This window comes from Theropithecus gelada, chromosome 7a (genome assembly GCF_003255815.1).
Source record: "Theropithecus gelada isolate Dixy chromosome 7a, Tgel_1.0, whole genome shotgun sequence".
Lineage (NCBI taxonomy): Eukaryota > Metazoa > Chordata > Mammalia > Primates > Cercopithecidae > Theropithecus > Theropithecus gelada.
Window position 1 is genome coordinate 47,552,042 of NC_037674.1, and position 15,787 is coordinate 47,567,828.

The 15,787-nt window shown below is 38.4% G+C and overlaps 1 protein-coding gene across 3 annotated transcripts in view; it reads right to left on the reverse strand.

Annotated features, from left to right (window-relative positions):
- Positions 1-15,787, reverse strand: part of MYO9A (myosin IXA) — a 307,652-nt gene that overhangs the window by 134,354 nt on the left and 157,511 nt on the right. For 2 of the 3 annotated variants that reach the window (XM_025390154.1, XM_025390156.1), the window contains exon 15: positions 12,109-12,228. The exons of the other annotated variant lie outside the window; for it this stretch is intronic. In XM_025390154.1, coding sequence (XP_025245939.1) covers positions 12,109-12,228 — 120 coding nt within the window. The remainder of the gene's footprint in view (positions 1-12,108; positions 12,229-15,787) is intronic. 3 annotated transcript variants of the gene reach the window in all.

Consider the following 15,787-nt stretch of genomic DNA (forward strand, 5'->3'; position numbering starts at 1 on the left):
TCAAATCTGAGTGGCAAAAAATGTCTTTGCTTTGTTCTTAATGTTAGGGAAAAAGTATTCAATCTTTCACTATTAAGTATGAAGTTTGCTGTAGGATTTTCATGCATGTTCTTCATAAAGTAGAGGAAGCTGGTCTCTATTCCTAGGCAACTAAAGTTTTAAAATAGAATGAGTGTGGTGGTAAGACAAACTTTTCCTCCATCTACTGAGACGATCATATGTGGCTTTCTTTTTATATGGTTAACACAGTCAAACCAACCTTTTTCATCCCTGGAATAAATTCCATGTGGTCTTCATATATTATCTTTAATATACTGCTGAATTCAGCCAGCTATTATTATTTTTATATCCACCATCATGAAGTTATATTGGTCTGTAGTTTTTTAAGACTGCTGTTTTGGTAACAGAATAATAACACTGGCCTCATGAAATGATTTGGATAGTGTTCCCTTCTCCTCTGTTTTTTGAAAGAGTTGAAAAGAACTGGTAGAATAGTCATTTCTTAAATAAAATTACTAATCAGCCTATCTGGGCCTGAACTTTGTGTGAGGGGAAAATTTTAGTTAAGAATTCAATATTGTAAAAAGATATCGCACTATTCATATTTTCTGTACTTTCTTGGGTTGATTTTAATAACCGTTGACATTCAAGGAATTTTTCCATTTCATGTCAGTTGAACTGATTGCCATAAATGTTCATAATCTCTTTGTCAAACTTCTGATTTCTGTAGAAATTACAATTGTGGCCACTCTTTCATTCTAGGTAATAGCTTTGTGTCTTCTCTTACTTTTCTAGATCAAAATAGCTATAACTGCACTGTCCAATACAGTAGCCACTAGCTATATGTGGCTATTCAGCTGCACCAGACACAGTTCGGTGCTTAACAGCCACATGTGGCTAGCAGCTACAGTACTGACAGTGTAGCTGGAGAACATTTCCACATCGCAGAAAGTTCTACTGCACCATGCTGGCTAGAAATTTATCAGCTTCATTGTTCTTTTCAAAAAACCAGCTTTAGGCCAGATGTAGTGGCTCACATCTGTAATCCTAGTACTTTGGGAGGCCAAGGCAGGAGGATTGCTTGAAGCCAGGAGTTTGAGACCAACCTGGACAACACAGTGAGACTCCATTTCCACAAATAAAAATTTAAAAATTAGCAGGGCATGGTGGCATGCACCTGTAGACCCAGCTACTTGAGAGACTGGGGTGGGAAGATCACTTGAGCCGAGGAGGTCAAGGCTGCAACAAGCCATGATTGTGCCATTGCACTCCAGCCTGCATGACAAAACGAGCTCCTATCTCTAAAATACGAAACAAAACAAAGCAAAACAGTGGCATGCACCTGTAGCCCAAGGTGCTTGGGAGGCTGAGGCATGAGAATCACTTGAACCTGGGACGCAGAGGTTGTAGTGAGTCAAGGTGGTGCCACTGCACTCCAGCCTGAGCAACCGAGCCAGACTCTGTCTCAGAAGGAAAAAAAAAAAAAAAAGTTTTATTTACTTCCTTCTATTTATTTGGAGTCTAATATGCTCTTTTCTTCCTAGCTTAAAGTGAAAGCCTAAATCACTGATTATTTTACCTTACTTTTCTAATTTAAGAATTTAAAGCTGTAAGTTTTCTCCTAAGTACTTCTTCATTTGTAGTCCATAAGTTGTAATATGTTGTTTCCATCATCTTTCAGATCAAAAACCTTCCAAGTTACCCTTATGAAATTTTTTCAACTCATTAGTTACATATACATTTTATTTTTCAAATATTTGAAGGTTTCTCAGATATATCTGTTATTGATTTGCATTTAATTCCATTTTGATCAGACAATCCACTAAATTTTCAATCATCTGAATGACCATATTGATACCTGAGGTTAGGGACATTAAAATAGGCACTGTCAGCAAGGTGAGAGTAATGACGTGGAGTAAGCCCTCAGCCCTTCCCTGGCAACTGCTGATCCTTCATCTTGCTGATGCACATTATATTCTCAATCATCCCAAATGGGACTGAAGGCCAAAAGAATGGGTGCAAATTAAAGTCAGATTCTTCTTTTCTACCCGTTCTCCTTCTGCCATCTGATTCCTTCTTTCTAGGGCTCCTGTCATTTCTGGAAGTGGGGTGTAGCTCATGCTCCCCAAAACTTCAATTTCTCCTTACTCCTCTAATTTCCTCCCTGAGAAATTTCAGAGAAGAGCCACTTTGGAGACAAGGCGGGAGCACCAGAAACAAAGAGAAGGAGGAAAGGCCACAATATCTTTACGTCTTAATATTGAAGGTCACACACTGTCCCTTCTGCCACATTCCATTTCTTGGATGCAAGTCACTAAGTACAGCACATGCCTTATGAAGGGGGGAGTATCAATTTGTGGACATATTTTAAACCGTCAAAATAATGTCAGATTTTTTACTTTAAACAGTCTTTTTTTAATTAAGAGAAGGCAAGAAAATATGTGTAGTCATTTATATTTTTATACATATTTATTAGTTGTGCCTTCTTTATTCCTGCCAGTAATTCATGCATGTATCAGCAAACTAGAGTCCATGGCCTAAACCAAACCCACTGCCTGTTTTTGTATGACCTATGAATGGCTTATATAGTTTTTAACTGAGGAGAAAAAGAACATTTTTGTACTATGTGAAAATTGTTTGAAATTTAAGTATCAATGTCCGTAATAAAGCTTTATTGGAACACAGCTATACTCATTTATTTATGTATTGTCTATGGCTCCCTTTACAGAAGAGTTGAGTAGCTGCAACAGAAACCATACTGGCCTACAAAGCCTAAAATATTCACTGTCTGCTCTTCGCAGAAAAATTTTGCCAACCCCTACTATAGACCCAAGTTACGATCCTGGGATGATTTCCCTTGAGCATGAAGAATTTCTATTATCATTTCCCATAGAATGCATATGGTGACAAATTCTCAGACTCCATTAGTCTGAAAATGTGTTTCACTTTCATTTTTGAAGGATACTTTTGCTACATGATAACAGGACATTGTGGATAACACATCACAGCAACAGTGGATACTGTTAGGTTCTTCTGAAGATTGTTAATTTTTCTTCTATCAGTTAACTTGTCTGGACCCAAACTGCAAATATAGAAATTCTGGCTCAGATTTTTTTTGGGGGAGGTGGGGGACATGACACATTAAACATGATTTTTTGACACCTTTTGGCCTCCATTATTTTTACTGAGAAGCCAAGTGTTAATCATCTCATTATTCCCCTGTATTTAATATGTACATATTTTCCAGGCTGCTTTCAAGATTTTCTCTTTACCTTTAACATTTTAATCTATAATGTGCCTAGGTGTAGTTTTCCTTCATATTTACCCGGCTTTGTGGTCACTGATCTTCCTGGATCTGTAAGCTAGTATTTGTTTGTTTTGAGACAGAGTCTCGCTCTGTTGCCTAGGCTGGAGTGCAGGGGTGTGATCTCAGCTCACTGCAACCTCTGCCTCCCAGGTTCAAGCAATTCTTGTGCCTCAGCCACACGAGGAGGCTGGAATTACAGGCGTGCACTACCACGCCTGGCTAAATTTTGTATTTTCCGTAGAGACAGGGTTTCACTATGTTGGGTTTTTTTTTTTTTAACCAAATAAGGGATGTTTTCTGCCACTGTCTTCAAATAATTTTCCGACTCCTTTATCTCTCATTTCCTATGGGACTCCAATTAAGGCAGAAAGACTTGTTTTTCCCACACAAGCTAAGCACAGGCAGAAAATTTCCTCAGTTTTTCTAAAAAGCAGCAAAGTTGCAAATCTCAGCTATTATAGTTATGTCTTTCAAGGATTATCTTTTATTTGGTTTCCACTTTTTTTTTTTTTAATACGGTTCCTGGGGTCTTCCCTGCATACTCACAGCAATCAGCCAGGGATTTGTGCAGAGTTCATACTTTAATTTGTGTTTTAGCCCTTTAGCAGCTCTCTCAGTTCCAGGATTTTCCTCCTAAACTCCAAGCTGCTCTGAAAGTCTTCCAACATAATAAGCCAGTATGGTGGTGGTGGTTGTTTTCTATCTCTGAAACCATGCAAGTTAGGAAAACCCCTTGTATAAAAAGCTACAAATTCACAATTCTTACCCACTGCTTTACTACCTTTAAAGAATAAACTTTTCCCTACTTTCTGCCTACTTTTGGTCTTTTTCCCGTACTTTCAAATACTCGGTTATTTTAAAATTTTTTTTCCAGGTTTTATCGCTGTTACTTGTGGGAGGATTCATTCACCTCACCAATTCACCACTACCTAAAGCTGGTAGTCCCGTTTTCTTAAGAACAATTTCCAAAACTTGAATTTACAATTTTACATATAATAAAATTTATAATGTGATACCTTTTTATAATTAGTATATTGCTAATACTATAGTGGAAAATGGAATAAATTACATAAAATAATGGAAGAGCTCCAACGTTCACAAAAATAGAAATTTCCAAGTAAACACACATAGACGCACAATTTCTTCATGTAGCCTATGCTGAAACTGGTGCCTTCCTAGTCAAGATCCGTATGTAGCTGGCATACAATCAGGTCTGGGGTTGTTAGGCTGAGTCATGAAAAAACAAAGCAAATAAACCATTTGCAACTATTTAAAGAATTAAGAGAAATTAATTTAAGCTCCCCAAAATGATTTATAGACTATTTTAAATAATGTCCCATGGATTAAAAGACAGAATAGGAAGATGAATAACTGGAATGAGGATTTGTTACATTCCTCTCAGAAACACCAGCAACAATTAAGAATAATATTGGCGGAGCAAGATGGCCGAATAGGAACAGCTCCAGTCTCCAACTCCCAGCGCGAGCGACACAGAAGACCGGTGATTTCTGCATTTTCAACTGAGGTACTGGGTTCATCTCACTGGGGAGTGCCGGACGATCGGTGCTGGTCAGCTGCTGCAGCCCGACCAGCGAGAGCTGAAGCAGGGCGAGGCATCGCCTCACCTGGTTAGCGCAAGGGGGAAGGGAATCCCTTTTCCTAGCCAGGGGAACTGAGACACACAACACCTGGAAAATCGGGTAACTCCCACCCCAATATTGCGCTTTAAGCAAACAGGCACACCAGGAGATCATATCCCACACCTGGCCGGGAGGGTCCCACGCCCACGGAGCCTCCCTCATTGCTAGCACAGCAGTCTGTGATCTACCGGCAAGGCAGCAGCAAGGCTGGGGGAGGGGCGCCCGCCATTGCTGAGGCTTAAGTAGGTAAACAAAGCTGCTGGGAAGCTCCAACTGGGTGGAGCTCACAGCAGCTCAAGGAAACCTGCCTGTCTCTGTAGACTCCACCTCTGGGGACAGGGCACAGCTACACAACAACAACAACAACAACAAAAAAGCAGCAGAAACCTCTGCAGACGCAAACGACTCTGTCTGACAGCTTTGAAGAGAGCAGTGGATCTCCCAACACGGAGGTTGAGATCTGAGAAGGGACAGACTGCCTGCTCAAGTGGGTCCCTGACCCCTGAGTAGCCTAACTGGGAGACATCCCCCACTAGGGGCAGTCTGACACCCCACACCTCACAGGGTGGAGTACACCCCTGAGAGGAAGCTTCCAAAGCAAGAATCAGACAGGTACACTCGCTGTTCAGAAATATTCTATCTTCTGCAGCCTCTGCTGCTGATACCCAGGCAAACAGGGTCTGGAGTGGACCTCAAGCAATCTCCAACAGACCTACAGCTGAGGGTCCTGACTGTTAGAAGGAAAACTATCAAACAGGAAGGACACCTACACCAAAACCCCATCAGTACATCACCATCATCAAAGACCAGAGGCAGATAAAACCACAAAGATGGGGAAAAAGCAGGGCAGAAAAGCTGGAAATTCAAAAAATAAGAGCGCATCTCCCCCAGCAAAGGAGCGCAGCTCATCGCCAGCAACGGATCAAAGCTGGACGGAGAATGACTTTGATGAGATGAGAGAAGAAGGCTTCAGTCCATCAAATTTCTCAGAGCTAAAGGAGGAATTACGTACCCAGCGCAAAGAAACTAAAAATCTTGAAAAAAAAGTGGAAGAATTGACGGCTAGAGTAATTAATGCAGAGAAGGTCATAAACGAAATGAAAGAGATGAAAACCATGACACGAGAAATACGTGACAAATGCACAAGCTTCAGTAACCGACTCGATCAACTGGAAGAAAGAGTATCAGCGATTGAGGATCAAATGAATGAAATGAAGCGAGAAGAGAAACCAAAAGAAAAAAGAAGAAAAAGAAATGAACAAAGCCTGCAAGAAGTATGGGATTATGTAAAAAGACCAAATCTACGTCTGATTGGGGTGCCTGAAAGTGAGGGGGAAAATGGAACCAAGTTGGAAAACACTCTTCAGGATATCATCCAGGAGAACTTCCCCAACCTAGTAGGGCAGGCCAACATTCACATCCAGGAAATACAGAGAACGCCACAAAGATACTCCTCGAGAAGAGCAACTCCAAGACACATAATTGCCAGATTCACCAAAGTTGAAATGAAGGAAAAAATCTTAAGGGCAGCCAGAGAGAAAGGTCGGGTTACCCACAAAGGGAAGCCCATCAGACTCACAGCAGATCTCTCGGCAGAAACTCTACAAGCCAGAAGAGAGTGGGGGCCAATATTCAACATTCTTAAAGAAAAGAATTTTCAACCCAGAATTTCATATCCAGCAAAACTAAGTTTCATAAGTGAAGGAGAAATAAAATCCTTTACAGATAAGCAAATGCTGAGAGATTTTGTCACCACCAGGCCTGCCTTACAAGAGACCCTGAAGGAAGCACTCAACATGGAAAGGAACAACCGGTACCAGCCATTGCAAAAACATGCCAAAATGTAAAGACCATCGAGGCTAGGAAGAAACTGCATCAACTAACGAGCAAAATAACCAGTTAATATCATAATGGCAGGATCAAGTTCACACATAACAATCTTAACCTTAAATGTAAATGGACTAAATGCTCCAATGAAAAGACACAGACTGGCAAACTGGATAAAGAGTCAAGACCCATCAGTCTGCTGTATTCAGGAGACCCATCTCACACGCAGAGACATACATAGGCTCAAAATAAAGGGATGGAGGAAGATTTACCAAGCAAATGGAGAACAAAAAAAAGCGGGGGTTGCAATCCTAGTCTCTGATAAAACAGACTTTAAACCATCAAAGATCAAAAGAGACAAAGAAGGCCATTACATAATGGTAAAGGGATCAATTCAACAGGAAGAGCTAACTATCCTAAATATATATGCACCCAATACAGGAGCACCCAGATTCATAAAGCAAGTCCTTAGAGACTTACAAAGAGACTTAGACTCCCATACAATAATAATGGGAGACTTCAACACTCCACTGTCAACATTAGACAGATCAACAAGACAGAAAGTTAACAAGGATATCCAGGAATTGAACTCATCTCTGCAGCAAGCAGACCTAATAGACATCTATAGAACTCTCCACCCCAAATCAACAGAATATACATTATTCTCAGCACCACATCATACTTACTCCAAAATTGACCATATAATTGGAAGTAAAGCACTCCTCAGCAAATGTACAAGAACAGAAATTATAACAAACTGTCTCTCAGACCACAGTGCAATCAATCTAGAACTCAGGACTAAGAAACTCAATCAAAACCGCTCAACTACATGGAAACTGAACAACCTGCTCCTGAATGACTACTGGGTACATAACGAAATGAAGGCAGAAATAAAGATGTTCTTTGAAACCAATGAGAACAAAGATACAACATACCAGAATCTCTGGGACACATTTAAAGCACTGTGTAGAGGGAAATTTATAGCACTAAATGCCCACAAGAGAAAGCAGGAAAGATCAAAAATTGACACTCTAACATCGCAATTAAAAGAACTAGAGAAGCAAGAGCAAACACATTCCAAAGCTAGCAGAAGGCAAGAAATAACTAAGATCAGAGCAGAACTGAAGGAGATAGAGACACAAAAAACCCTCCAAAAAATCAATGAATCCAGGAGTTGGTTTTTTGAAAAGATCAACAAAATTGACAGACCACTAGCAAGACTAATAAATAAGAAAAGAGAGAAGAATCAAATCGACGCAATTAAAAATGATAAAGGGGATATTACCACCGACCCCACAGAAATACAAACTACCATCAGAGAATACTATAAACACCTCTACGCAAATAAACTGGAAAACCTAGAAGAAATGGATAATTTCCTGGACACTTACACTCTTCCAAGACTAAACCAGGAAGAAGTTGAATCCCTGAATAGACCAATAGTAGGCTCTGAAATTGAGGCAATAATTAATAGCCTACCAACCAAAAAAAGTCCAGGACCAGATGGATTCACAGCTGAATTCTACCAGAGGTATAAGGAGGAGTTGGTACCATTCCTTCTGAAACTATTCCAATCAATAGAAAAAGAGGGAATCCTCCCTAACTCATTTTATGAGGCCAACATCATCCTGATACCAAAGCCTGGCAGAGACACAACAAAAAAAGAGACTTTTAGACCAATATCCCTGATGAACATCGATGCAAAAATCCTCAATAAAATACTGGCAAACCGGATTCAACAACACATCAAAAAGCTTATCCACCATGATCAAGTGGGCTTCATCCCGGGGATGCAAGGCTGGTTCAACATTCGCAAATCAATAAACATAATCCAGCATATAAACAGAACCAAAGACAAGAACCACATGATTATCTCAATAGATGCAGAAAAGGCTTTTGACAAAATTCAACAGCCCTTCATGCTAAAAACGCTCAATAAATTCGGTATTGATGGAACGTACCTCAAAATAATAAGAGCTATTTATGACAAACCCACAGCCAATATCATACTGAATGGGCAAAAACTGGAAAAATTCCCTTTGAAAACTGGCACAAGACAGGGATGCCCTCTCTCACCACTCCTATTCAACATAGTGTTGGAAGTTCTGGCTAGGGCAATTAGGCAAGAGAAAGAAATCAAGGGTATTCAGTTAGGAAAAGAAGAAGTCAAATTGTCCCTGTTTGCAGATGACATGATTGTATATTTAGAAAACCCCATTGTCTCAGCCCAAAATCTCCTTAAGCTGATAAGCAACTTCAGCAAAGTCTCAGGATACAAAATTAATGTGCAAAAATCACAAGCATTCTTATACACCAATAACAGACAAACACAGAGCCAAATCATGAATGAACTTCCATTCACAATTGCTTCAAAGAGAATAAAATACCTAGGAATCCAACTTACAAGGGATGTAAAGGACCTCTTCAAGGAGAACTACAAACCACTGCTCAGTGAAATCAAAGAGGACACAAACAAATGGAAGAACATACCATGCTCATGGATAGGAAGAATCAATATCATGAAAATGGCCATACTGCCCAAGGTAATTTATAGATTCAATGCCATCCCCATCAAGCTACCAATGAGTTTCTTCACAGAATTGGAAAAAACTGCTTTAAAGTTCATATGGAACCAAAAAAGAGCCCGCATCTCCAAGACAATCCTAAGTCAAAAGAACAAAGCTGGAGGCATCACGCTACCTGACTTCAAACTATACTACAAGGCTACAGTAACCAAAACAGCATGGTACTGGTACCAAAACAGAGATATAGACCAATGGAACAGAACAGAGTCCTCAGAAATAATACCACACATCTACAGCCATCTGATCTTTGACAAACCTGAGAAAAACAAGAAATGGGGAAAGGATTCCCTATTTAATAAATGGTGCTGGGAAAATTGGCTAGCCATAAGTAGAAAGCTGAAACTGGATCCTTTCCTTACTCCTTATACGAAAATTAATTCAAGATGGATTAGAGACTTAAATGTTAGACCTAATACCATAAAAATCCTAGAGGAAAACCTAGGTAGTACCATTCAGGACACAGGCATGGGCAAAGACTTCATGTCTAAAACACCAAAAGCAACGGCAGCAAAAGCTAAAATTGACAAATGGGATCTAATTAACCTAAAGAGCTTCTGCACAGCAAAAGAAACTACCATCAGAGTGAACAGGCAACCTACAGAATGGGAGAAAATTTTTGCAATCTACTCATCTGACAAAGGGCTAATATCCAGAACCTACAAAGAACTCAAACAAATTTACAAGAAAAAAACAAACAACCCCATCAAAAAGTGGGCAAAGGATATGAACAGACATTTCTCAAAAGAAGACATTCATACAGCCAACAGACATATGAAAAAATGCTCATCATCACTGGCCATCAGAGAAATGCAAATCAAAACCACAATGAGATACCATCTCACACCAGTTAGAATGGCGATCATTAAAAAGTCAGGAAACAACAGGTGCTGGAGAGGATGTGGAGAAATAGGAACACTTTTACACTGTTGGTGGGATTGTAAACTAGTTCAACCATTATGGAAAACAGTATGGCGATTCCTCAAGGATCTAGAACTAGATGTACCATATGACCCAGCCATTCCATTACTGGGTATATACCCAAAGGATTATAAATTATGCTGCTATAAAGACACATGCACACGTATGTTTATTGCAGCACTATTCACAATAGCAAAGACTTGGAATCAACCCAAATGTCCATCAGTGACAGATTGGATTAAGAAAATGTGGCACATATACACCATGGAATACTATGCAGCCATAAAAAAGGATGAGTTTGCGTCCTTTGTAGGGACATGGATGCAGCTGGAAACCATCATTCTTAGCAAACTATCACAAGAACAGAAAACCAAACACCGCATGTTCTCACTCATAGGTGGGAACTGAACAATGAGATCACTTGGACTCAGGAAGGGGAACATCACACACCGGGGCCTATCATGGGGAGGGGGGAGGGGGGAGGGGGGAGGGATTGCATTGGGAGTTATACCTGATGTAAATGACGAGTTGATGGGTGCAGCAGACCAACATGGCACAAGTATACATATGTAACAAACCTGCACGTTATGCACATGTACCCTACAACTTAAAGTATAATAATAATAAATTTAAAAAAAAAAAAAAAGAATAATATTAAGGATGTCTTTTTAAAATGAAACACTTACCTTTGTTCTTCTTAAAATGAGAAAATACTTTAAATACTGTTTTTCAAAATACATTACACACCCTTTTTTTTTAACCAAGACAGTAACAGGAACTGAAAAAGAATCCACAACATTTGCTCTTAGGAATTCTACTTATATTCTCCTCTCGCTGACAACTGGATAGTAAAATTTCATGGAATTTCAACCAGAAAACTGTGAAATTAGCAAACTAAATCAGTGGTAATTTATTAAAAGCTCAGAACAGATTATGTAGGTCCATTATACGCAAATTGCTGAGTTGTCTTTGAGTATTTTGAAGGATCCACTTATTCTCACAATAGCAGTGCCTCAATAATAGTAACTAATCTTACAACTGGCAAAAGAATCAATTTTCATGCAGAATGAGTACAACAAGTAAAGAGCAAGAAAGGAAATGGAGACCAAGGGCATCTTTTTACACCAATTTTATAAAAAAGCAAACAAAAGAACATGCACCATGATTCTGTTATTCTTCCTCAAGTCAAAACATTAATGCGGTGGCTTTGCTCTAAACCAGACATAGGAAAGGCTGGTTGAAGCACTGCAATCAAACTAAGTGGATTTACCAATGATACACAAAAATAACATTTGCTAATGTTGAAATTCAAGCATAAGCAAACACAAAAATCAGCCAGATTTAGAAAGGGGTATGAGAAAACTTTTTGGGAATGCTGAACACATTCATTATCTTGATTCTGGAGATAATTTCATGGGTGCCTACATACGTCAAAACTTACCAAACTGTTCTCTTTGCATTCAGTTTTTTACTTCAATTAGACCTCAATTTTTTTTTTTTTTTTAATGAGCAGGAAAGAAAACATTGTTGATTCCTATCCATCACTTGGCTACTTGAAAGACAAATAGAAACCAATCCAGTGACTGTAACCAAGTATAATTAACAATCCAATGATCACAGGCAAACAGAAAAGTCACCACAGTTAAAAAAAGTTTATCAGTATTTTCAAAAGAAACTACTAAAGACTCAACAGAAATATTCAAAGACTGCTCAGAGGTTTATGGAGGCCATGTTGCCCGTGGAATCTATATCCCACCCTGGTGTAGGATGCTCCTGGTTTCCATTTCCAAATGGATATGTGATAACAGCTTATCAGGATTTGTAGCCTTACTGTACTTCTCTTCCTTGCATCTCTGCAGAATCTCTAAGCTCCTCTGGTGGACTGGGTGTTGGAGAAAGCTAAAACTATCCATACTTTTCAAAATTGCACATGGCGCTGTATCATCATGTCCTTAGGAAGCAAAAAAAAAAAAAAAAAGGAGAAAAGAAAAAGACATTATATAAGCCCAAACCAACAGAGAATCAAGGACAATGCTGCCAACTATTTAAGGGTGTATAAAAATGTATCAAATAATAGAGGTTATATGTGAATGTCCAATTATTTTGAGGAAAATGCTTAAAAATAATAGAAAAAAAAAAAGGCCTTTTCAGATATTCAAAGTGTCTTTTTCAGTACTCAAAAAATTGTTAGTTAACACCATATTAAAAATTTCTCAATACAAGCAAAAATTCAAAAGCAATTTGTAAGATTTATTTTTTAAAAATACTCATTTTTATCAGGTCTCAAACATAATTAACATATAGTTGGCAACACTGATGGAACCCCAAAGAGAAATATACCCAAAATAATTTACTGAAAGTTAAACAATTCTTTCACAAATCCTGCAATTAACCACACTTGTAGGAATTCCAACAAGTGTGTCAATAATGAAAATATGAAGAAAAGCACCATAGAGCAGGAAAGCCCAGCAGCACTTCTGTAATTACAAATTTGAAAACAAAGCTGAAGAATCTGTACCTCATTATCAATTCTTAGGAAAGTAGGATAAAAATCAGCTACCAGTGAAAAAAAGAAGAGAGCACATTCAAGTAAAGACCAAAGCCCCAGATCAGTGTTCTTTAAAGTGAGTACTTAAGCAATAAAGTGAATGGGAGATGAGTGCCATAAATATTAGCAATAAAGAGTTTCCAGGCTTTAGAGTGGTGGTTGTGTATCATTTATTCAGAGATCACCTCTGGAGTTAGGGTATAATGTTCAAATTTAAGTAAGTTTGCTTTTAGAAGACAAAGTGCATAATAACATAGAGGCAAATTAAGTAACACATTAAAATGAACTGAAGTTCTATTACTGCATTTTACTGTATAATTAGGAATGAGATACAAGAGAACAATCTTTGGAAAAATCTCATAGTAGAATAAGTTTAAAAGTTAAACAGTCTCATACTGATTCAAAGAGGTTTGTAGGGCATATTTTAGTCTCGTTCTAATTCTCTAAATTGAATTTATATATGCAGAGAATAGGCAGCCATATATAGCAATGCAGAGGGAATCTAATACCATAAATCATATAATACTATACACAGAAACGGGCTTTTAAAAAATAAAGTGAATTTGAAATATTTTTCATAATAAAAAGTAACTAAACTAGTAAAATACTATATTATTTGTACAATACAAAAAGTCAATAGGTACAAAGGTTGAATGTTTTAAAAAGAGAAGTATAACCGAGCTTAACTTCATTTCTTACTCAAAAGATACCTCGATAAAAATACTCTATTCTCATTATTACCAGTAATCCCCCTTGATGGATTGCTTGGAGAAAGAAAGCTTAGGCCTCAGACTCCACTACACTTGGTTTGGCAGTCAGCTGAAGGGGACCAGTTGAGGAAAAAACACTCAGTGAGTTCTAGTCAGACTCCATTCAAATTGTAAATTGAAGAAGATATCACTAAACAATCACGCCTTTCAACAGCTAATCTGATAATCTGCTAGTCAAAAATAATTCAAGAATATTATGTGTTAAAGTATTCTGTATAAGAGCTCGAGATATTAAAATACACTAAATTATTATGTAGAGTTTTAAAAAAATCAGTCAACATTACTACAACCACCAAACTCTATTTTCTATTTCATCTAATAAATGGTGGCAGTGCCATTTAAATATGGGGTTTTTGTATCGGTGACTGCTTTGTCTCACCACCACGCCTAGATTAGTTTCTTTAACCTCTCTCCTGTTCTTTCATTCTGCTTTCTATACCTTTTTATAATTTTGAACACTGTTTTCCAGACTGTGATATAATTTCTAAATCTTAAAGTGATATTCCTTGTTTGTTTTATGATATAATTTCTAAATCTTAAAGTGATATTCCTTGTTTTATGTACCAAACCCCTGCCAAGGTAGTTTGGTTTCCTAGGATGGTTTATATTTTCAGTGGGGATTATTTTCTAAGGAGTCTCATCAACTTTTTTTTTTTTTTTGAGACGGAGTCTCACTCTGTCACCAAGCTGGAGTGCAATGGTGTACTCTCGGCTCACTGCAACCTCCATGTCCCAGGTTCAAGCGATTCTCCTGACCCAGCTTCCGGAGTAGCTGGGACTACAGGGGTGTGCCATCATGCCCAGCTAATTTTTGTATTTTTAGTGGAGACGGGGTTTTATCATGTTGACCAGGATGGTCTCAATCTCCTGGCCTCGTGACCTGCCTGCCTCAACCTCCCAAAGTGCTGGGATGAGCCACCGCTCCCGGCCTACTCATCAACTCTTAAAAGAGATTTATTTAGTATTTGCTTATGCTAGTTGCTGGACTGGTTTTGATGATAATTTCTTAGTTTGACATTATGCACCAAACACAAAGTATAAATTCAGAACCCATACTCACATATGGTGCAGATGTAGGGCATTGATTTTTTTTAAAGCTAACTTCTTTATAACCTTATCTAAGGCCTAACACAGATTGCTAAGGTTCCTCGTTTTTTCTTATGCAGGACCAGCATTTTTCAACAATTTTTTTAGTGACAGAAAAGTTCCATAACTTTGAAGGTTTGAAGGACTCGGACTATGTAACAGAGGCTCAATCCCAGCTCCAAAGTATCATTCAGACCTTACAATTATCTTTGGCCCTATAAAAGTTTCTGTAATGTCAACTTAAAGCCTTAAGGCCATTTTTTTTAAAGCTCTATTTCACAAACATAAAATACACTTTTCTTAAGTACTCAGTTTGATGAATTTAAACAAACGTTTACGTCCACAAAATCCTGAATCAAGATAGAGAACACTTCTATCACAATCCCCAAGTTATTTTATCTCCGTTCCTATCAGTACTACCCTTGCCCCTGATCCCACCAGAAGTAATCAAGTTCTGATTTATCACAATTTATTACTTTTTTTTTTTTTTTGAGACGGAGTTTCGCTCTTGTTGCCCAGGCTGGAGTGCAACGGTGCGATCTCGGCTCACCACAATCTCCACCTCCTGGGTTCAAGTGATTCTCCTGCCTCAGCCTCCCAAGTAGCTGGGATTACAGGCATGTGCCACCAAGCCTGGCTAATTTTTTGTATTTTTAGTAGAGTCAGGGTATCTCCATGTTGGTCAGGCTGGTCTTGAACTCCTGACCTCAGGTGATCCACCCACCTCGGCCTCCCAAAGTGCTGGGATTACAGACATGAGCCACTGGGCCCAGCCATTTTGTCTGTTCTTAAACCAAAGAAATAACACAGCATATATTCTTTCATATGTAGCTTTTTGCTCAGGATTTTTTGTGACTCATTCATTCTATCAGTGGTTTGTTTCTTTTCATGGCTGAGTAATGTTACATGGTAGGAGTATATCACAATTTGGTCATCCATTCTTCCACTGCTGAACACTTGGAAGCTATTATGAATAAAAGCACTTTAGAATATTCTTTTTTGTATGTTTGTAACAGTTTTATTGAAATATAATTCACCTACTAAACAATTCATTGATTTAAAGTATACAATTAAATGCTTTTAGTATAATGCATGAAGCTACATAA